This window comes from Carettochelys insculpta, chromosome 26 (genome assembly GCF_033958435.1).
Source record: "Carettochelys insculpta isolate YL-2023 chromosome 26, ASM3395843v1, whole genome shotgun sequence".
Lineage (NCBI taxonomy): Eukaryota > Metazoa > Chordata > Testudines > Carettochelyidae > Carettochelys > Carettochelys insculpta.
This window is the reverse complement of record NC_134162.1, coordinates 16,588,000-16,610,475: the sequence shown is the minus strand read 5'-3', so window position 1 is coordinate 16,610,475 and position 22,476 is coordinate 16,588,000. Positions and strand designations below refer to the sequence as shown.

General features: G+C 45.2%; 1 protein-coding gene across 3 annotated transcripts in view; it reads left to right on the top strand.

The window, feature by feature from the left end:
* The window catches only part of DENND2C (DENN domain containing 2C), a 47,732-nt gene extending 26,232 nt beyond the window's left edge, over positions 1-21,500 (top strand). For 2 of the 3 annotated variants that reach the window (XM_074977350.1, XM_074977351.1), the window contains exons 7-20: positions 3,194-3,290; positions 4,054-4,098; positions 5,564-5,751; positions 9,983-10,092; positions 10,708-10,777; positions 11,220-11,297; positions 12,737-12,877; positions 13,257-13,405; positions 14,279-14,456; positions 15,336-15,377; positions 17,781-17,886; positions 18,646-18,885; positions 19,386-19,472; positions 20,643-21,500. In XM_074977350.1, coding sequence (XP_074833451.1) covers positions 3,194-3,290; positions 4,054-4,098; positions 5,564-5,751; positions 9,983-10,092; positions 10,708-10,777; positions 11,220-11,297; positions 12,737-12,877; positions 13,257-13,405; positions 14,279-14,456; positions 15,336-15,377; positions 17,781-17,886; positions 18,646-18,885; positions 19,386-19,472; positions 20,643-20,674 — 1,563 coding nt within the window. In that variant the 3' untranslated portion in view covers positions 20,675-21,500. The remainder of the gene's footprint in view (positions 1-3,193; positions 3,291-4,053; positions 4,099-5,563; positions 5,752-9,982; positions 10,093-10,707; positions 10,778-11,219; positions 11,298-12,736; positions 12,878-13,256; positions 13,406-14,278; positions 14,457-15,335; positions 15,378-17,780; positions 17,887-18,645; positions 18,886-19,385; positions 19,473-20,642) is intronic. The other variant, XM_074977352.1, reaches the window with a different exon arrangement.
* Positions 21,501-22,476: the final 976 nt, after the last annotated feature.

The window sequence follows — 22,476 nt, the reverse complement described above, 5'->3', positions numbered from 1 at the left end:
CAAACATTATTAAAGGTCTAGAAAACATGACCTGTCAGGGAAAATTGAAAGAACTTTGGGTTTGTTTAGTCTGCCAAAAAGGCAGAGGGGACATGGCAGCTGTCAAGTACCTGAAAGGGCATTAATTTGAGGGAGGAAAATTATTTCCCTTAACCTGTGGTGGAGGACAAAGAGCAATGGGTAAAATCACAGCAAGGGAGGTTTTGATTGGACATTAGGAAGAACTTCCTAATTGTCAGGGTGGTTAAGCATGGGAATAAATTTCCCAGGGTGGTTGTGGAATCTCCATCAGAGAGATTTAAGTGCAGGTTAGAAAAACATCTGTCAGGGATGATCTAGACCAGTGTTGCACAAACTTAAAACATTTGCGTTCCCCTTTCTGGACGTTGGCTTTATTGGTGTACCCCTTCTCTGTGCTGTCCCAGTGCTTATCTCCTGATATTTAGTAATTTATTTTCTGCCACATACCCCTTTGAAATCCTTTCACGCACCACTGGTGGAATATGTACTATACTTTGGGAAACATCTGATCTAGAGTGCTTAGTCCTGCTGTGAGTGCAGGGGACTGAATTCAATGATGTCTCCAAGTTCCTCCCAGTTCTAGTATTATATGATTCTATGTGCTGGTATGTTCACATGGCATTAAAACTGTTCACCTGTGATAGCCTCTGTTGTATGCTGGGCACTTTCTTCAGGCATACACCTCTGAAGAACTTAGCCTATGGACAGACAAGCATAGAGGTGAGGTAAACAAGTGTAGAGGTTGGGTCAGTGAATAACAGTGGGGAGCCTCAGTACAAGTCAGGGTGACTCACCTCAGTTCTGTTTAATTGTCTGTCTGATTTGCTTTTTTGGTACAAGTGCTTATTCTGGTTGGCAAGGCCTGGAGCCACCCTGGCTCTTGTGGGGGCTTGTTGCTCAATTATTTGGGTGATTGGTCTGTCTTTCTGATCTAATGTTGATGAAAGCACCCTGGCAGCTGTTCTGTGTTAAAAGTTGCTGAACAACTCATTAGGAATTAGCCTGTTTCATAACACTTGGGTATCGTTCTTCCTGCTGCTCCCTACTATGTGAGTGCAGGACACTCCTCTGAAGGCAGAAGCGAGAAAGGGATTTAATTCCACCATCCTGTTGGAGAAATCCAACTTTGCTACAGTTGCTGCCTTTTATCTATTTGGCATAGTTCCAGAAGGTTGTATTAATTAAAAAGCCATAAACCCACCTCAGTATCCAGCTCTCTTGAGCAGTGCTATAATAACAAAACATAGCACATGTGAGGGAAGGAAAGGCACCGTAAGTTAATGGTTTGAACGAGGGACTCCTGAGTTTTAATTCTGGTTAACAAGTATGTGCTGCGTGGCCCTGGGAAAGTCTTTGCTATCAGTGCCTCTGTAAATAGGTATAATATTTACTTATTTGGCAGGGGTGTGTGGTGTGAACTGCCTGTGAAGTCTATAGAAATGTTGAGTAGTGATACCCCTTCTTGTGCATACAGAGATTATAAAAACCCTGCCTAGTGGTAGGGAGCATGGTGTTACAACTGTGGAAATCTCATGATAGCAAGTGACTCTTTCCCGGGGTGGAAAAGAGGGGGAAATCCTCCCCCAAACCTATTCAGAAAAATCTGGGAGCAATTTTTATGCAGGAAGCTATGTTCTTCCAGCCCTCAGAAAAGGCAAGAAAAGAATTTCAGTCCAGAAAGGCCAATTCTGTCTTGAGCAATAAAAGAAAGCTGGTAGCTCTGAGTCCTTCCAGCATCTCTCCAGAGAGACTGAAATCAGCTAAACTGGGAGCAACAACAGAAACGTCTACGGGAGAGTAAGATAGGGAAAGAAGCCTGCACAAGTGAAGCAGCCGCTCCTCTGAAGGGCGTGTCTCTGGGTTAACAGCATGTGTCTTTGGCCCAGAAAACCAGGAGATCAAACAACGAGGAGAGCCTGAAATTTGGCCTGGTTTTGCTGGGATAGGCAATGAAGGTTGGAGCTGGAGAACAGGTTCTACTGGTGACTCTTTCCTCTCTGCAGTGTGTGTGTGGGGGGACAAACAACTGGGTTCCACCCTGTTACTTTTGCTCAGAGCACGTATAGATTCTTAGCACTGGGACAAGAGAGAACTTGACCTCCCTACTGTGTCTTAAAAAATAAATCACCCTGCTCCTGAATCAGAAGCGTCTGCAGGTTCCAACACATAGCCGCAAGGCGCTCCCTCAAGTCTCGCCTGTGTTTTGGGACACTCAGTGCCTTAGGAGGAGAGTGGAGATGCTTTTGAATACCTTCAGTGACATGGGTGTCCATTTCCAGAAATCCTTTTGCATCTGGCATTAACAAAGCCTTTAAAAACTAGTAGACTCAACAATAAGCCAGTAGCGTCTGCCTTCCACGTTAGAATGCTGGTGCCTTTCTCTCTTCTATGGCTTAGTTTACATAGGGCAGTGGTAATGTTTGTGTTTCTTCCCCTTGCAGACTGGACCCACCTAGTCCCTTGTGGGGCTAACACACCATTCCGTCCCTCCAGGTGTGCTAGAACGCAGGAAATGCAAACACTTGGGGGCAATGGTGCTATTTATAACGACTCAGCTAAGGAAATGCCTTGGGGCAGGCTCAAAGGCTTGTGTGGTGTTATTCGCACAGGAAGCAGAAGGCTCCATGCTCTGGACTGTCTGAGACTGCAGTATAGTTTATAAAGAAACTGGGACAAGTTTTATGTTGAACTCTGGCTATGCTCAGAAATGAGGGGAGGGCTCTGCAGGTATATTGTGTTCTGGATCCTTTGCAGAAGGCTTTTTTGAGGCAAATCCTACAGGATACTTCTGTGTCTTCCTTTATGGCTAGTTTGTTTTGTTCATAGCCAAAGACTGTCCCTGCTGCCTGTGCAGCATGCTTGATAAGCAAGTTATACAGCAACCGGTCTGCTGCTGGAGCACAAGTTTTGTTTCCTTCCTTTTCTTCAGTGCTCTGTTTGATGCCTAAGTGGCTCATGTAGTAATTGATTCATCGCCTTGTTAGTCCTGTAGCATCCAGGAAGTTGTTACAGCACTGTGACCAGCATCTCTTTAGCAAAGGTTCTTCCAAGCATTTTTTGGAAGTGATTGCATCTAGTAAGGGTCTCCTGTGTGCTTTGTCACTGGCACCTGCTGCCTTGTGTTGCGGGGGGGGAAGCTTGTATTAACCTTTGCTTTCTCTTTGGATTCCAGCTTGTATTGAAAATACAGGAGATCTTTGAGTCTAAACGTGGGAAGAAGAGGGTGAAGTTACTCACTTATACGGGGAAAGAAGCTCCTCCAGCAAAAGGTATGGAGACTGCCTACGCTGTCCTTCATTACATAGCCTGTGTCTTACAGGGCACTGGACGTGTAATTTACAACATGACACAGTCCTACCTGTTTAATGGGGTTTCACACTGCAGCTGCAGCTTAGAGAATGAGCGCTCTTCGTCAGAGGGGTTTGGTTGTCGGAGGTGCTGAGCTCCTATGTCTTGCACTGACTCAGGTGGAAGTTCCTGGATGTTCAGCACCTCTACAAACCAAGCCCTGTTTGTGTCTCATCCAAATTGATAGTGTTACAGAAAAGAAATTCTGTGTATATCTGAATCTTTAGTGCTGGGATAGCTTCATGCTGAGGTGTTAAAGCTATTTGCCATGAGGTCACCTGTTGACGCTCCCTCATGCTGCTTTCAGGTGGCCCTTTTGAGAGAGACCTTTAGGTTTTGAATCCTTTTTGGTTTCTGAGCACCATTAAAGAATACAAACTGTGCCAAGCCCCAAAGTGCTGGTAACTCACTTAGTGGGCTTAAATACCTACTCAGAACTTCTATTTTTGGGCAAGAACACCCTGGAAGTGGTGCATGTGGTTTCTGCTCTGATGTTCTTTGGGATTTATTGTATTGCTAGTAAGGCACAGCTTTTGTTGAGACCACTGTAATGAACAAGATGGCTAACGAGCAACTCTTGGTGTAGATCCCAGGGAGATCTCACATGCATTCCCTTCTGCAGTCTCAGGTCTCACCCATCTTCCCAGGGCAACTTGGATTTATGGGAGTCTTTTCTTGTTTCAGGTGAAACCAGTGGGAATGAAAGTGAGACCGAGAATTTGTTGAAAAGTGAGTGAGTGAGTCACTGGGTCTGGTCCTGTTCCCATAGCATAATTAATGCTGGCAGGACTATAATGAGATTTGCCACTCCTGCGTTTTTTTTGCTTCCTGTAGCTAATGAAGGAAGATGCTGCTCTTGTGTGAAACCACCTCCTGGGTCCCTGAGCTCTGAGGATTTGGAGGGGCTGGACTCTATATATGATGTTGTGCCCCATGTGCCAGGTCTCCCAGCCTCTTGGGCTGAGCCACTCACCTACCAGTCACCCTGGGGCCGCTCCCTTTACAAGTGATGGGTTGCCACAAAGTTAAATGCATGTCTTGGAGTGACTTGATCCATGGGTCATCTCGGGCACTCAGAATTGAGCACCATACCCTTTTTTTTTCTGTGCATGTTTACCATGCTCTGCAATGTCCTGTTTGGAATAGGGTCACTGAGAAGTAGATTGTTGGGTTCCTTGTCGTGATGTAAACGCTGGAAAAATAACCCAAACTGGTTGAGCTCTGGTCTAAGCTTTCAGTGCTGACTAACCTGCTCTACTTGGCACAGAAGAGATCTGAGCTTCCAACTGCCCCCACTTGGGAAATGAAATTGTAAAAACTTTGCCTGCAGCCCTGAACTTACTATAGATGAGTCTGTCTGGCATTGCTTGTAAATGTGATAGATATGTGCTGCGAGTACCCAGTGAAAAAGAACAAGCTGGATTGCTTTGAATGTTTCCTTCCTGGAGATGACCTGTAGAAGCCTATAATTTGGGGTTGATGGCAAAAGCCCATTCCCCTGTGTTGTGGGGAGGTAGTAGGCTGACTTAATAGACCAATGAGTTATCAAATGAATCTAGCTGCAAATATAAACCCATACAGCATGTGTCAGACCCCTTTGTAGACCCTTGGCTGTGCCAGCCTTTCTTATCTAATGTATTGAAAGAGTCTGATTCTGCAGGGAACAGACAGGACACAGTGGAGGGAAGGAGATGGAGTTGACCTCCATTTTGAATTATCTCACTGAGTCATCACTCTTATGATGTAATCACCTAAAGTGTGGCAGCATTACAGCAATTATCCTTCCCCCTCATGTGTCCCACTGACAGAATGATGCTCTTTCTCATGGCCTTCCCCACCAGCACCCTGTTAGCACTCAGACATGTATGTTCCTCAATGTGGCTAGAGGTTAGGGGAGCCTCAGGACTATGAACCAGCCTATGGGGGCATTGAAAGTGTTGGGCTGCTGACCAAATCCATCAGCAAAGGGGCTGGGATGATGTTGCTTCTCTGGGGGTGCTGCGTGCTTGTAGGATCATCCTGCTCTGGGAAGGAAGCCCTACACTTGGTGTTGGGCTCTGACACCTCTTCCAGCTCTGCCACTTGCCTGCCATGTGACATTGAGAAAGTCCCATCACCTCTTTGTGGGGTGCCACTTTGAGAGCCTTAAATTGCAGGTCAGCATCCTGCCACTGAATTGCTCCTTGTTCCTCAGGTCGCCACAAGTGCTTGCTGCAAGTGCAGGTGACGTCCAAGAGGAACCCACGCTATCAGACCCTGGAGCGGGATCTCATTGAATTCCAGGAGCAGCAGCTGTTTGAGCTCTTCGTGGTAGTGTCCCTGCAGAAGAGGACATCTGAGATGACATACACCCCACAGATCATACAGCAGTTCCCCAACAAGGTGAGTGTCGCACTGATGCCTTGATCTGCACCAGTCCTGTCAGCTTCACCTTATCTGTTGAATTCTTTTCCCCTCCCACCATTTCCCTCCTCCCTACCTCTGTGCTGATGAGCAGAGGTGGGCTGTCCAGTGATTGGGGTTCCAACCACCTTGGCTGAAATTCTGGCTCTGGCATAGACTCTGTAGGATTAATGGGACATTAGAAGGATATACTTCTCCTGGAAAGGGTCAGTTTGTTAATCATTTATGTGACCAGAAGGGACCATTGTGATCATCTGATCTGACCTCCTTAGTAACACAGGCCACAGGCCTGACCTTCTGTTTGAACTACAGCAGGTCTCTTACAAAAATGTCCAATTTCAACTTACAAATTCCAGTGATGAAATCCACCCCACAAGCCTTGGAAAATTGTTCCACCAGTTACTATAATTTTGCAAGTGAGTGAGTAATTTCAAGCCTGAATTTGTCTACTTTCAAGTTATGGCTATTGCATTTCGTTATACCTTCATTTGCTAGACTCATAAGCCCTCTGAATTTATCTGGCTAGATATTTGCAGACTGAACAAGTTGCTTATCACCTCTTAAGCTAAGCAGACTGAACCCTCGCAACCTGTCATAATGTGGCATACTTTTCAATCTTAATCATCTTTGGGGCTGTTCTCCAAACCTCCTCTAATTGATCAACACCCTTCTTGAGTTGTGGGCACCAGAACTGGCCATCGTATTTTAGCAGCAGTCACACCAGTGCCAAATACAAAGGAAAATTAGCACATCTAGATTTTTGTGCATGATTTTCTTATTTGTGCTTGAACCTGTTGGACAGGGGCCCTCTCAGAGGTTGAGATGTCTTCCACTTTTCTCGTTTCCTGCAGAAAATTATTTTAAATGCTGGTCTGTAGAGATGCTTTTACTCCATTTGTTAACCTGGTTGCTTTAAAGTCTGTATGTGCATGTAGCAGTTTCCTTCCCCTGCCTGAGTGTGGTGATAGAGATGAGAGAACAGCAGCATGTAGCTTGCAGTTAGACTTTGTCATCTGAAGCATGTATTTAACCTGTTCTGCTTTGACAGGAGAAGGGGCAAAGCTGCTGGACAGGAGCCCCAAAGTGTCCAGGCAACTTGGACTTGTCCTCTGCTGTGCTATGAACTGTCTCTTGCCAAGTTCCTTTTCCAGTTACATGTTCTAGTATGGATACAGCTGGGTTCGTGTTGAGGCAGGCTGGATTCTACTTCCCAGTACCTGGGGCTTGAGACTCATTCCTACAGTGCTCTGATGCTGATCCAGCCTCCGGGATGTATTAGAAACTCCCAAAAAACTGAGTGTTAATGGGAGAGTCATCCCTAGACTCTAGTATTGTGGGTGGGATTGGTAAGGTGTGGAGGCATATGGTAGTAATTTAATTTTGCATTTACTACGTATTGAGAGATAGTCAAGGCCAAGAGAGGCTTTGCTTTCCTTTGAAGTAATTTGAACTGAAAATGTTGCTGCTGAGCCCTTTTATGAATGGAAATCACCCTTCTCTCTCAGCCTGTGCTGGCAGGGCTCGCAGAGAGAGGTGTTACTTCTTGTGGAAGGTGCTCAAACACCACACGGACCTTCTGAAAGCCTGGTCTGACAGACCATCATCTGAACAGTCTGTACAGTATAGGATTGTGGCAGGAGCTATGACTCCCCTTCCTGCAGAGCTCATGTTTATCACTTTTCAGTCCCTGTCATTCTGGTCACATGGGGCTAGTGCGAGGGATCACTGAGGCTGGCTTCATCTATGCTGTTAGGTCTGGACATGCAGAATGAAAGCCATGTTGTGCCTGATGGGTTTTTTTTAATGGCTCTGTAGCTCCCATAGTTGGCCTCAATTTTGTTTGTGGCTTTTCATCTTGATTTTTTGGGAAAGAGTGAAACCCCATGGTATTTAGTCACTATTTCCTATACCACATGAAATACACATCCCTCCTTGTCTGTGTATCAGCAGAAGCCTGGATGACTCAGCTCTATTTCTTCTCCTGTGAGCTGCTTCAGCAGCACACCACAAGTTTCTGTGGATTTTCAGCTTCTGGCGGGGGGACCCCAAAACCCTTCCTGTTGAGAATTAGTGTGACCTTTCTGTAGAGGGAGCAGCCAGCTCTCCTTTATGGGAGAGTTAGGAGGGCTGCAAGGGAATCTGCCATGTTCACAGTGTGACATGCAGTTGAAGCTTATGGCTAAATCTACTCAGTGGTGCTCAAACCCCAAAAGGAACGCTGCCAGCCCCACAGAGCACCACCACTGGGAGGGTGGTGAAGGAATGGAATGCGTTACCAAGAGAGGTGGTGGAATCTCCATCCCTAGAGGTTTTAAGTCACAGCTTGACATAGTCATGGCTGGGATGATTTGGTTGGGGTGGCCCTGCTTTTGGCAAGGGCTGGACTAGATGACCTCCTGAGGTCCCTTCCAGCCCTAGAATTCTATGACTATGATTCTGTTCTACTGAGAAACTGAATGGAGCGGATAAACTCCAATATTTAAAGGCAATGTGAAAATGATTTGCCCATTCTTCTCCCTCCCCCTTTGCCCTGTGAGCTTCAGATCCTGCGCGAAGTGGCAGAGCATCTTCTTTCCCTGCTGCACCTCATTGGTGGATCAGTTCCAGTTTGCACTGTATAGCTCTTGGCCGGGTTTCATAACGATAATGACAAAACTAATCATTTTCTCAATATCTGTTTACCCTTTGCCTGTTTTAGACTATTTTGTAGAATGTAACCGGGAATTTATACAGAAGGGTCTTTCATGCTGGGATTTCTGAGGCCCTAACATATTTGGAATTATGGAGTACTGATTATACCTTGGATGCTGTGATTACAGACTAGCCAAAGCTCTAAAAATAGGATTGGTCCCAAGTAATCTGCTTGTCCCCCTCTTCAATGAACTGTATATCTGGGGCCAGCAAAAATTGTGTGCAACAGGCAACCTCTGAGGACCAGCCATGCTACCTTTCTAACCTGTCCCATCTTATGACACTCGAAAAAGTGATATGAGATTCTCACTTGGACTGTGCGGTAATTGGAGGTGTGATTCCCAAATAGGACTTGCATTGCTTGGAAAAGACTGTGTGGTTTTCTCCCTTTCCTGTAACTGGTCGAACCTTTTTCCTCCGAGAACAGCTGAGTCAGCAGTTCCACAGGGAAGTGCTAAATGAACTTCATTCTGTCTTTCTTGAACATGGCCACCTGTTCTCTGTGAGGGACTTTGACTTGAGCTGACTGGATGTAACTCCAGTACCTGATGTCAAAAATGGGTGCTTTTGCCGTGTCTTAATGATTTACAAAACCTTGCCCCCTTCCTGTGTCACAGGATACAGGATGGATATACTCTTTACATAAGAACGGCCATACTGGGTCAGACCAAAGGTCCATCTAGCCCAGTATCCTGTCTGCCGACAGTAGCCAATGCCAGGTGGCCTAGAGGAGGTCAACTGAAGACAATGATCAAGCGATTTGTCTCCTGCCATCCATCTCCTGCCTTCGACAAAAGGCTAGGCACCATACCTTACCCCTTGCTAATAGCCATCTTTGGACCTAGCCTCCAAATATTTATCAAGCTCTTTTTTAAACTCTGTTAGTCATGGCCTTCGCAGTCCTGGCTTTCCTGTGTGAGCTGGGATCTCGGCCTGTTAGACGTACAAATGTAACCTTGAGATAAGATTTCTTTTTTGTTGGTGTCCTTGCAACCAAGGTGTTTGTTAGGTGTCTCCTAAGAGATGACACCAGGTAGACAGTCTCACTCAGCAGTGATCACTAGGCAGAGCTCTGCCAACATTATTCCCTTTTAAGCTGGGAAAGGCCACTAAGCTATATCCTTAGCTAAACCTGTGAAGTACAGGGTATAGCAGAGGCATCTGGCTTTTTTGTTGGAAATGTGAGACCAGGAATTAGCTTTTATTCTTGGGGTACTGAGCATCAAAATGGTGTGCTGGTAACTATGTACCAGACCCATAAGAGACCTGATCTGGATCTGTCAAGGCAGCACTGAGGGCTCTGGGGTTTCAGCTACCTGAGCAGCATGAGCAAAAGTTGGAAATATGGTGTAGCCAGAGTATATTCTTCTGTCATCCCTACATCAAGCTTTTGGTGGCTGATGCACACAAATGGCTGCCTTAGGGTAGAGACTAAACGTAGCATGGTGAATGCTGATGCCATTGTTTTCTCTGACCTTGGGAGAGCTGCCCTCTATAACAGGCATGTTACCTTTCCCAGCCGGAGCATCCCTTCAGGCAGTCCAAGGATACCGAGGAGAGGTTAAAGGTCATCCCCAAGTTCTGCTTTCCAGATCCCAAAGACTGGCTTCCAACATCGGAGCTCAAAAGGTAAAGGTTTGTATTGTGAACAAATACTGACCACTGGGCTCTCGCTGAAGTAGCAGAGATGTGAGGCCAATGATACGTACTAAGGCTTCTGCTTGCCTCTTAAGCAAAGCCCAGGTGGCTATCACTGACTCACGGTGAAACAGAAGAGAGTTGGAGAACTCTCTAGACGTTCTGATCCCTAAATGAGTGCTAAGGGACGATGGGATGTAGGGCTATCTCTCCACTCATCCCCATTTCTCCTACTCCCAGCAGTGCTTCCCTTGCTCTGCTCCAGGTGTAACTCTCTCCATTCCCCTTGCAGAGCCTCCACCTTCCATAGAATCTGCAGCACAGCCCAGGGGTTAGTTCCTGCCTGCAATTGCTGCTGCTGCTGCTGGTGACTGGCAGAGTGGAGCTGTTTAGAGGCAGCAGCCTTATGAGCAAACTTCTGCAGCCTGTAGGCAGTCCAGTTTCCTGTGTGTGGAAGGGAAGCAGTCTGAAGCCAGGGAGCAGCTCTCTAGGTCTCCCACAGTGAGATCAAAGCTTGGATACAGGGTGTTGCATTTGCTCCCCATGAGTGCCGCTCCCCCACTGTCTGTGAACTGCATGTTGAGTGTGACTCTTCTGTCTCCCCAGCGAAACTTTCTCCTTTGTGCTGACGGGTGAGGATGGCAGCCGCTGGTTCGGTTACTGCAAGAAACTCTTGGTAAGCAGCTGCTTGGGAGACTTACTGCTATAGGGCAGGCCCACACTGATGGGGGTGGAAAGCTTTGCAGTCCATCCAGGACCTGGAAATAGCAACAGCATTTTGGCGAGGTGTGAGCTGCCTTGCTCTTAACACCAGCCCTCTCAGACAGAAGGTAGAGCAGCAGTGAAAGGTGCATGGTGCTGTCCCTATCACATGGAACACAATGCCTAGAATCAATGAGGTGTGTGTGTGTGTGTGTGTGTGCCAGAACTAGTTCCTGGGACTTGTTACTCCACTTGAGCTTCCGACAGCACAGAGTTCTGGACTGGAATGCATTCAGTATGGAATCGAGTCACATGGGCAGGCTACAGTATCACTCCAGCACTGACATGGTCATTCAAAGCAGTGCTTCCCTTGCTCTGCTCCAGGTGTAACTCACTCCATTCCCCTTGCCTTGCAGCCAGAAGGGAAAGGGAAGCGGCTCCCTGAGGTGTACTGCATGGTGAGCCGCCTGGGCTGCTTCAACCTTTTTTCAAAGGTGAGTGAGGAGCCTGCCCCACAAGCTACAACCTGTTGCATCAGTGTCAAACCAAGCTGGCCTGTCCATATGAAGGCTTGGGGTGGCTGCCTCAGGCCCCATGCTATGGACAGGATCCAAGGTGGCCCAGAGGACTACTGGTGGGGGCCTTGCATGGGGCAGCAGATGGGGGTGGCAACCTCCCAACTCACAGCAGGGGTGGGAGCCAGAGTGACCCAGCAGCTTGCCCTGCTCCACCACACTGCTCTCTCCCAGCCTGTTGCAGTCTGCTTCACCATGCCAGCAGGCAGCAGTGTGCCCTGGCCCCAGTGCACCCTGCTTTCTAGTGGAGGGAATGTGTTGGTGAGGGTAGTGGGCAGAATAGGCTGCTGGGTCACTTGGGCTCCCACAGCTGCAGTGAGTGCACAAGGGGAGTTGACCTACTGCTTCCCTGAACCAGGCCTCCTGGTAGTACTTTGTCTTGCCTTGCTTGTGGGAGGGGACTTCAGGCAAGGGGCAGGGCTGGGGAAAGGGATAGAGGGGGGTTGGAATCAGAAGCAAGGCCTGCAGCCCAACATTACCCTGGGCTTGGTGCCTGGGGCACTGGGAGAGGATTGTCACAGGCTCTGTGCACATCTAGGGACAGCCCTGGTTAGACCTGTGCATCCCAAAGTGCCTCTTTGGCAGTTGGACAGCTCCAGGAAATAGCTGAGCTCCTGCATTACAGCTTGTAACAGTACTGCTGCATCTGACCATGGTAACCTTGACTCTGGGCAGTTGGGTTCTTGCACTTGGGAGACCATTCAAGAGCCCAATCCACTTCACTCTCTGGAGTGAGTTTCTGATGCCAAGCTTAGTGTCTCCTTTCTTCATATCATCTCCTCATTCCAAGTTACATGTCCATGGGGTGTGCAAATATCTGTTCACTTCCATGGCAGGGCTTTTGTTCTGACTGGTTTTGCAGCTCTGTAGCTAATCGCCTGTGACCACTGTATGCTTGTGAGAGAGAAATCAAATATTCTGAGGAGGTTCTGGAAGTAGGTGAAAGGGATGTCTCAAAACTGAAGCCACTGGGAGCTGAAGGTACTTCACGCTGCTAGAAATCAGCCTGTTAAATTCCAGTGGCAATTTTATTCTTGCAGTGGTTATGTCCCTCTTACAATGGGATTTCTCAACAAGTGATGAGATGTATTGACCACTTTGGGGCCCACAGAGTCCGTTCCATACTTGGTTAGTGGTATCATCCCCCGGCTTTTAATACTGTCCACTCTCCACGTGCCTTTTGGTGTTTTCTGGGACGTGTGCAGGAGTGCTCCCGGCATTGAAAGTCAAGGTCTAAATCTGGATTAGAAACTTTGATTGGAGCTGCAGTTTTTGGTCATGCATCCAGGGATCTTTCACCCCTAGTTCATTCTTGCACTTCAACCAGAATGCAACAGCTAGAGAATTTTTTCCTGCAGATTCTGGATGAAGTTGAGAAGAGGCGAGAGATGTCCCCAGCCTTGGTGCACCCATTTATGCGCAGTGTCATGGAGGCCCCTTTCCCTGCTCCCGGCCGCACAATCACTGTGAAGAGCTTCCTGCCAGGAGCAGGAAATGAGGTAATGTACAACCAGGGCTTGGCTGCAGATGTGGGTTACTGTCTGTACAAGGTGACAGTATATGCCAAGCATAGTGGTGCTTGACCAGTTTCTTGCAATGGAGTACTGGCTGTAGATTTTTAGAGTGAGGATTGTTTTCTAAAGCCTCTCAAAGTCATTGGAGACACCTTTGCTACCAAGAACGTAAACCGTAGAGAAGTGGTGCAGTTCCTGGTGCTGTTCTCCAAGGGTGACACACAGCATAGGGCTCGTGTGCCTTTGCATCCCACTTTCTGTAGAGTATCCATTTCATTGTCACAGAAATCCAAATCCGTGGGTCTCTCTGTAGTGCAGTCTTGCTGTGCATCTCTGACTCCCTGCATCTCTGCTCTGCTTTCAGGTCATTGAACTCTGCCGTCCATTGGATTCCCGGCTGGAACATGTGGATTTTGAATGCTTGTTTAAATGCCTTAGCATCAGCCATTTGATCCGGGTGTGTGCCTCTCTCCTGCTGGAAAGGAGGGTCGTCTTTGTTGCGGACAATCTGAGGTGAAAAATGAGTCAAACGCATCTCGCTATAAGATGTTTCGTTTCATGTTTCCTTCTGCTTCTGGGCCTTTGTTTGTGAACAAATTTAAGTTTTGTATTTCTCTGTATTTGCCTTGTAAGAGCTGTCTGTGGTAAGAGCTTAAGTGTGCACATGTTGACTGTGGCTGTAGGATGTTCAGGCTTCTGAGGGCCCCATGCATAAGGACAATCTTTCAAGACTTTTCATTCTGCATGTGAGAATTTAACCTGAGTTGTAACTGCAAACATGTTAAAAGCTGGATCAGAAATGGAGTCTAAATGATGCACTTTAAGGAGGCAAGAACATTTATCTGGTGACTCGCAAGACAAAATTTGTTAGCTGTGTAAGCTGATGCTATTCCCAGGTCCCTTTGAAAAGTAGGATGTGGATAAGGGACTGTATAAATTAAGACATATGGCACTTCCTCATTCCTGGTGTATATGAATTAATTTTCCCTGTGTACTGGACACTTGTTACTTACAGCCAGTGTATGCTAAAGGGGAAGATCGCATTAAGATACACCACTCCAGCTACATTAATTACACAGCTGGAGTTGATGTACCTTAACTTGAGCTTCAGCCCCATATCCACTACAGGAGGTTGACAGAAGCAAATGCTACTATCAACTTTCCTTACTCCTCATGAGGAGCAGGAGTGTACTGGTGCCAGTGGTGGCATTCTGCAAATATGATTTAGCACTTCCCTAACAGGCATGTTAAATCAAACTCCAGAAGATTGACAGTGAAAGTGTCACTCTCCCCCTAGTGAAGGCATAGCATCTGACTCTGTACCTGAGCTCTGACCATACAAATTTTCTGAAAATAAATTGATTTTTCTTTTTTCTGACCCTCTAGCACCTTGTCTAAATGTGGCCATGCTGTGGTAGCAACACTTTACCCCTTCACCTGGCAGCACACCTACATTCCAGTTCTGCCTGCATCCATGATTGATATTGTCTGCTCTCCAACCCCATTCCTTATTGGCATTCTTTCTTGCTCCTTACCACAGCTCCAGGACCTGCCCATAGAAGAGGTGAGACTTCAGGGGATGTTAAAGGAAATGCAAGAAGTAGTTCAGATTAGGGATGCAAAGTTCTATTTAGTTAACTCATTAAACATAACTTAACTGGTTGACCAATTCCATGAGAGTCAGGGGAGGGAAGCAGGCAACTGGGGAGGCTGGTCCACCTGGCTGGGCTGGAGTCGTCTCCCTGCCATGGACAGGGGCTGTGTTGGAGTGCCCCTAACCTGCAGCAGCCCTACAGAGCTGGAGCAACCCCCTATCTTTGGCCAGTGGGTTTGTTTGAAAGTTCCTCTTGAACAAATCCACCACTTGGATGGGTCATTCGTCCTCCTTTTAGTGTTTAATTTGTAGCAAGTTGACTCCAGAGATGATAAGCAAGGATGAAAAGACAAAATGGAGAAGATGCAGCTGACTTTTATATTCCTTGTTCTATTTGGCTTCTACTTCCTTTGAACCAAACACTGGCTGTCTAGCACATGGCTTGGAAGCCATAGAGTTCTGTCTGGATGCACCCTGGCCATGTGCCTTCCTGTGTCATAAGGCGTAGCTCTTGCCTTCTCTCACTGGATCAGTTGAATAGCTGGTGGTACTTGATGGGCCATCAAGCAGACTAGGCTGCGCATGACCCAACTGCCTGGGAGTGTCATCTAGAAGCATAACACAACTTTGTAATACAGAATTGCCCATAACCCAAAATACAAAGGTGATATAAACATATTACTGAGTTTCTTTGGCAAATAACAATTTTTGCAGATGTCTTAGCATATCTGGCATAACCACTGCCATTCTAATATTCATAATACTCTAAAGTGTGTCATAAATTTCATACAGCATCACACTGGGACTCAGCATAATAATGGTTAATGTATCTTGTTCTCTTTTACCCAGGTACTGATTGTTGACCTTTGTGCTGACAACTTTCTACAACAGGTGAGTGAAAAGAGCATTTGAATGACAGACTGTTGCCTGGCATATATGGCATCACAGGATAAACGTGCAAAAAATCCAAGCGCCAGCCTAAACAGACCTAGATCTGTGTGGCTCAAAACACAGGACAAAGTGGTGCCATCCTTTTGACCTTCTATTAGAGAGGGAGATGGGACTGGGCTGGAGGTTGCAGAGGTTGCATGGGATGCAAGACCTTCAAAAATCAAAGTACTACTTATCTGACTTCAAGGTAACACAGTGGAGATTCTTCTGTGAATGAGCTGATTTGGCACTGTAAGGTTGGAAACTGAAGCATGAGTCCAGCCAAGTTAGGCTTAATCAGTTTTTTTATAAATTTTCAGACAGAATATTGTCACTTAAAGTTATCGTTTACATATATGTATTTAAAACAGTCAACAGAAAAGACTGAACAGGCAGGGGGCCAACTACTGAAATCCAAGGTGCCAGGATGCTCTTCTACATTTCATGGTGATCACCTCAATTTCTGAACTGCTGTTCTACATCTTGAGCCTTCATCTTGCATCTTTATATGTTACATTTTAATTAGCTTTCCTTCAATCAAAACTATAACATTATATAGCCACTTACAGAAGTTTGGATAAATGTGTAATTTTTGTTTGATATTCTATTGTTATCAAAACAAAAAAGTCATGTAGCTCTTTAAAGACTAACAAAATAATTTGTTAGGTGATGAGCTTTCGTGGGATGGACCCACTTCAGATCATAGCCTTACTAGAACAGACTCCTGTGATCTGAGGAAGTGGGTCTGTCCCACAAAAGCTCATCCCCTAACAAAATAATTTGTTAAAGTGCTACATGATTGCTTTTTTGTTTTGATAGAATACAGGCTAACCCGGCTATCTGTCCTGATTCTATTGTTATGTCATAGGCATTACATTAACATGAAGCTAACAATGTAACCCCTTATTATTTACCATTGGGGGATTTTCTTGGAATTGTAATATTAAACTGTGTGTGTGTGTCATTGCCTGTGGTTTTTCTGAGTAGGAAAGTTGTGGGGAACAACATGGTTTGAATGTCAGTATAGTCTTATATTTTCCAAATACAAGTTATTACATGACTTTTTGCTCATAGTTTAGTATCACACTTTTGAGTAATTAAAAATTCTTGTCAGTAATTTTGCCAGTTGCATTTTGAGTGCTTTATTCAGTTCAGGGCCTAGGTATGTTTCCCTGTCTGTGTGTTTTTGGTTTACTTCTGTTCTGAGCATTTGCTCTCCAGAAGATTTCAATCATTATTGTCTAGTCAAATTGTTTGCGTGACTTGGTGGTTTTGGAAAAAAAATTGCTTGCTCACTTGGGATTCTGTGCTAGTCTCAAATACTCTGTTTGAAAAATTGAGATCCTTGAATCAGTGGCGGTGCATACATGCTTGAGTATGGTTTAGCATGTGTGTAACAATTCCCTAAGTAAAAGTAAAGCATGTTATTTGGGGCGGCTAGTCGTAGTGCGTTCTCTGAGCTGTCCATTTTAGAATGCAGGATGATTTAATATTCCACTGATTATAGTTCGGTTTTCATATACTATCACACTTCCTTGTCATACAAATGTAAGTATTTTGACATCTCTGGAGGCAATTCTGTATTAGCCCCAACACGAAGGGAAACTGAAGCAGGGGTTAAAATCATAGAACACTAAGACTGGAAGGGACCTCGAGAGGCCATAGAGTCCAGCCCCCTGCCCCAATGACAGGACCAAGTACTGTCTAAACTATCCCTGAGAGACATGATTAACATGACTTTCCTGAACTCAAACTTGGATCACAGGACAATATTGTCCTTTTTGCCTTTGACTTAGTCTTATGAAGTCCCACAGAGATTATTAATAACCTTGTTGAAGCAATTGTTTCTGTCATGGTAGTCATACTGTCGTAGTACCTTTTTTCCTCAGTTGAGAATTCTTTGGTTCACTGTTCTACTTTGCATTGCAGCTAGCATATGGACTCTGGTAGGAACAGGTATTAAAGGACAAGTGCCTCACTAAGACTGACCTTGTAATTTGCTGTTTCTCCACAATAAATTTTGCTTGGTGCTTTATCATGGAGATGTTCAGAGTCTGGATCTGCATACTGGGTGTGTCAGATGTAAAAGTATTGTTTTGTATTGAGTGTGTGTAATATTGCAATTAGAATTTAGCTGCTTTGTCTGTGGTTTGAGTATTAATATGTTGTCATACTTTTATTTGTGGCCACAAGGCACACCTTCTGTTCTGTCAGAACATAGGGACACCATTTCATAAAGTAACTCTGGTACAATGACTTCAAGTAGCTTATCACCAAGCATCCCTTTCTCTGTTCAATGCAGACAGTCTATTGATGATGTGAGATGTAATTCATGTTCCATAAAAGCCATCTCTGTTTGTTTAGGTATCTGATGAGGATGAGATCCTACCTCATAAACTACAGGCCGCGCTTATACAAATTTTGGAAGAACGAAATGAAATTTTGTCCCAGGAACAGATTTACACACAAGGTGATTGTATCAAAGTGTTTGCACTGTATGGATGCCTGAAAGATTTGCTCTGGCCAAGAATGAGAAAATATGCAGATAGATGGTGGAAAGTGACTGGGGCCGTGTGCTAGTAAGTCACTTCAATGTGATTTTACTGAGAGAAACTTTATTACTTGGATATGAAAAAGTAGAATGCAATGCCCTAGATTAATCTGAGCTACATGAGACTGTGGCTTTTCTCTTGGCAGCATTTTTGAGGTTTTTGTCATCCTTTTTAATCAAGGCACATTGGGGGTCCTCTCCATGAAATCGAAATGGGAGTTTCTGTACTTCCGAGTGTAGTCATCATGTGCATAATCAGAATTTTTATACAATTGCTTTTAAACTTGCTTATCTCTAAAGCACTTTGCAAAGCAATGAATCGTTCCAGGCGAGTACAACTACAGGTCTGCGTTAAGCAATTTTTCAAATTAAGTTTATAATACCAATCTCTGTATCTCTCTCAATTTCTATATGTCACTACCATCATAAGAGCACTGGAGTGAACATACTGCATCTTCTGCATCTTTTCCACACTAATGTGGTTAAGCAGCTGCCGATATGGGAAGATCTATCAGTTAGCATACTGTATAATATGAAACTGTTTTTGTTCAGTCAGGCCCATCTAGCTCTAATCAGCCATGATGGCTGTTAGTTCGCAGGGTTTTTCAGCAGAATGAAGAAAATAATTCTCCCGGGAGACTACTGCAGTGTGATATATTTGTGTCCTTCTCCTGGTAGGTGATGTAACTCTGAACTCCCTGGTCTCTGAAGCTTTTGTACAGTTCTTTGTGGAGATTGTAGGACATTATTCCTTGCACATGAATGTCACCGAGAAAGGAGAGAGGGTTTTCCAGAGAGAGCCATTCCGAAAGTCCCACACCTCCCGCAATGTGCGCCATTTCCTAGATCTGTTTATGGAAACACAGATGTTTGCGGGATTCATACAGGATCGTGAACTCCGTAAGAGTGGGGTCAAAGGTGAGACCTGCAATTTGAACGGTTTAATTTTACTTTTCTGGTGCAGATGTCACTTTTTTTAATAAAATGAGAAATGTAGATACCAACATGACTCTAAAAGGATCATCTTAAGGTTTGAAAATTGTACAGAAGTTGGTTTACAAGAGACTGAGGTACCCTAATCATAGTAAGGAATAGATCCAGGAACTGCTCTGTGCAAGCCAAGACACTTTGGCCTATGTAATGTAAGAGCTACTGGGCTCTGAAAGGTGCTAATAACTTCTGTTGGAAAATGAGAAGGGATAAAAGCCATCTCCACTAAGCCAATCTATTTCTCAAATGGAAAGTAGAAACTTATTTTGGGCCTGGTCCCGTGGCTCCTAAAAAACGTTATTAATTAGCAGGAGTCAGTGCCTGTATGATGGAGATATAATAGATCATGCTTTTTGTTATCAGTAGTATGGCTTGTTCCATTTCTTTGCATACTGCATCTTGAGTGGCTAAGTATTTTTCTTCCTTAGGCCTCTTTGAGGTCCGTGCATTGGAGTATTTGGAGACCATTCCAGAGACTGAACCAAGTGGGATGAACAAAATTCTTCGCAGTCTGGGTAAATGATTGTCAGTTGTTGAGCCTGCATATCAAGGTGTGCACTGAGCAGGTAGAACATGGCCCAAAGGAGAGCACATTTTCTACCTTATATAGTCTTTCTTTTTGGGATCTTTAAGACCTCAAACTCAATCTCCCACTTGTTTTTTTTTTTTTAAACAAATTTACCCCCTGCCAGTGACACAGTACTTCTCAATATGCATATTGAGAAATCTTGGGGTAAAATAAATAATGGTAGCCCCATCCCTGCCGACATGTAAAACGGGGCCAGATGAAGCATTTGGGAATAATCTTGCATTGACTGAGAATAAACTAAGGAACCTTAAGTTGTTCCCATCTCAAACTTTTTTTCTTTTGGCCAAGATGGCTTACATGAGCCATGTCTACATGTGCACGCTACTTCGAAGTAGCGGCACTAACTTCGAAATAGCGCCCGTTACGGCTACACGTGTTGGGCGCTATTTCAATGTTAACATCGACGTTAGGCGGCGAGACATCGAAGCTGCTAACCCCATGAGGGGATGGGAATAGCACCCTACTTCGATGTTCAATGTCGAAGTAGGGACTGTGTAGTTGTTGCGCGTCCCGCAACTTCGAAATAGCGGGGTCCGCCATGGCGGCCATCAGCTGAGGGGTTGAGAGATGCTCTCTCTCCAGCCCCTGTGGGGCTCTATGGTCACCGTGTGCAGCAGCCCTTAGCCCAGGGCTTCTGGCTGCTGCTGCTGCAGCTGGGGATCCATGCTGCATGCACAGGGTCTGCAACCAGTTGTTGGCTCTGTGTATCTTGTGCTGTTTAGTGCAACTGTGTCTGGGAGGGGCCCTTCAATGGAGCGGCTTGCTGTTGAGTCCGCCCTGTGACTCTGTCTGCAGCTGTGCCTGGCACCCTTATTTTGATGTGTGCTACTTTGGCGTGTAGATGTTCCCTCGCAGCGCCTATTTCCATGTGGTGCTGCCCAACATCGAAGTTGAACATCGACGTTGCCAGCCCTGGAGGACGTGTAGATGTTGTTCATCGAAATAGCCTATTTTGATGTCGCCACATCAAAATAGGCTACTTGGATGTAGGCTTCACATGTAGACGTAGCCATGGTGTTGAAATTTTATAACATTTAATTAACCTTCTTGATCCCAAATCTTCTTCACATTCTAATTTGTTTCCTTTTCTCTTTAGGAAGTAAAATGAAATTTCTTCAGAGAAAGTGAAAATGTAGCTGCGGAAACACTGTTAGAGGGACGTATTGATCACTTGGACATGAAGAGGAGTTTAGCTGCCTGGTCAAAATTTGTGTCAGAGCTACTTACTGAGATATGCAACTCGGTCCATGGAAAGCTCAAACACGAAGAGAAAATATGGAAGAATGAACACAATCCATGAACTTCCTATGCCTGGGTTCACTGGAGTGTTGTGGACGCAAAGTGGAAGTGGATGCAAACTAGAAATGGAAAACTTGATGTTCATGATCCCATTCACCTTGTCCCCTTAAATGGGAATTTTACAGGGGAACTTTTTCTTTGACACTTCAGACTCCATAATTTTGCTGCTTGGTCTGAGCCATTCTTTAGGAAAAGTTTTCTGTTTGGTTAAAACCAATTCAGCTTTTAAGGACTAAGCTAATGTGATCAAAAGACAGGTCTGTTGATCATGTCGGATCCAGGGAACAGGCTCTGGAAATACTGGAACACAGAAAGGGAACTTGTTCAGTGGGCTGGCTCAGGAGCTTGAAAGGCTGCTCTGGCTACTGTTCAGTTCCACTTTCCTCCCACTCTTTCCTGGGAGTGCACTTCCATACACATGGTGTATGGTTTTTAAAGGCACCTAGCCATATTTGGTTGATCTGAGCTCAAAAATAGCTTCTTGTTCAGTGTAATTTGGACTTGTCAGCTGTTTATCACAAAGCTTAGATTTTTGAAAACGTGGAAATGTCAGCTTTTCTAATTTGTTCTTTATTCTGATTTTACACTGCCTATTACTCTTCTGTATGCTGAAAGCAGAACATGCTTGTTCATTTTATTACATACGTTTTACTGCTATGAGTTTGGTCTGGGTGATGTCAGAAATAAAAATTGCCATTTTCTTGGGATAAAATGGCATCTTCGCAGAGGGAGCCACATTAATTCTTTAAATGTGGGTATTAATGTCAATTGGTTTAATGAACAATCAGTGCAAATGTGAGAGAAGTATTTCAAGGACACCTATTGCAAAGGCTGAACCAGGTATTCTAAGAGGCTATAAAAACTAAGTCCTTTCTTCATCTAAACTCGTTAGTTTGGCTCCTTTACCATGTAATTTGTAAGTTGGATACCTGAGATTTCTTCCTTGGCTTAACCTGTCAATCAAAACACAGCTTCCTTGGTTCTCCGCCGCTCGGAAGTGTAGATTCCTGAGTAGTCAGTGGGCTCTGGCAGTTCAGTCCTATGATGATTTGAATACAGTTTACAATACATTTCTGGCCTTGTACTTAATGTTTGGGCCAGTTATTTATTCATACATAAGTAATGTTTTCCTGTTGTGTTGAGCTTTTCAACCAGATGGTTCTGTAGGACTTTATGGGTCACTTACTGGAAGCACACTGTGGTTTATGGAGTTTTCATAAACAGTTTGTGAAAGGGAAGGACTGATAGAAGACTGTGTAATTAGCAGACAAGTGATTCCTACAGTAAAAGGAAAAGTCTTTTGGGGTGCGCCAGCAGCAGGGCCAAGAGGTGCTGGTGTATGAAATTCCTGCACAGCTTTGCTGGGCCTGTGTGTCCCTGCTCAGCTCCCTTACGGGTCTAATACACCTACCGGCTCCCTGATAGGCAATCTCCGGCCCAGAGACGTCTCTCCTCGGGCTATGCCAAGCCGTGGTTGGTTAGTGAGGTGTGGGGCTTAAGAGCAGGGACCCGTCCGGGGGCCTGGACAGCTGGAGCCCGCCCGGAGCTCACGCTGCCACCCGCCCCGCCTGGGGCGGGGTCTCGGACAGGAATGTTTTGACGGTTTTGCATCGGAGGGAGGGCGCCTTTGC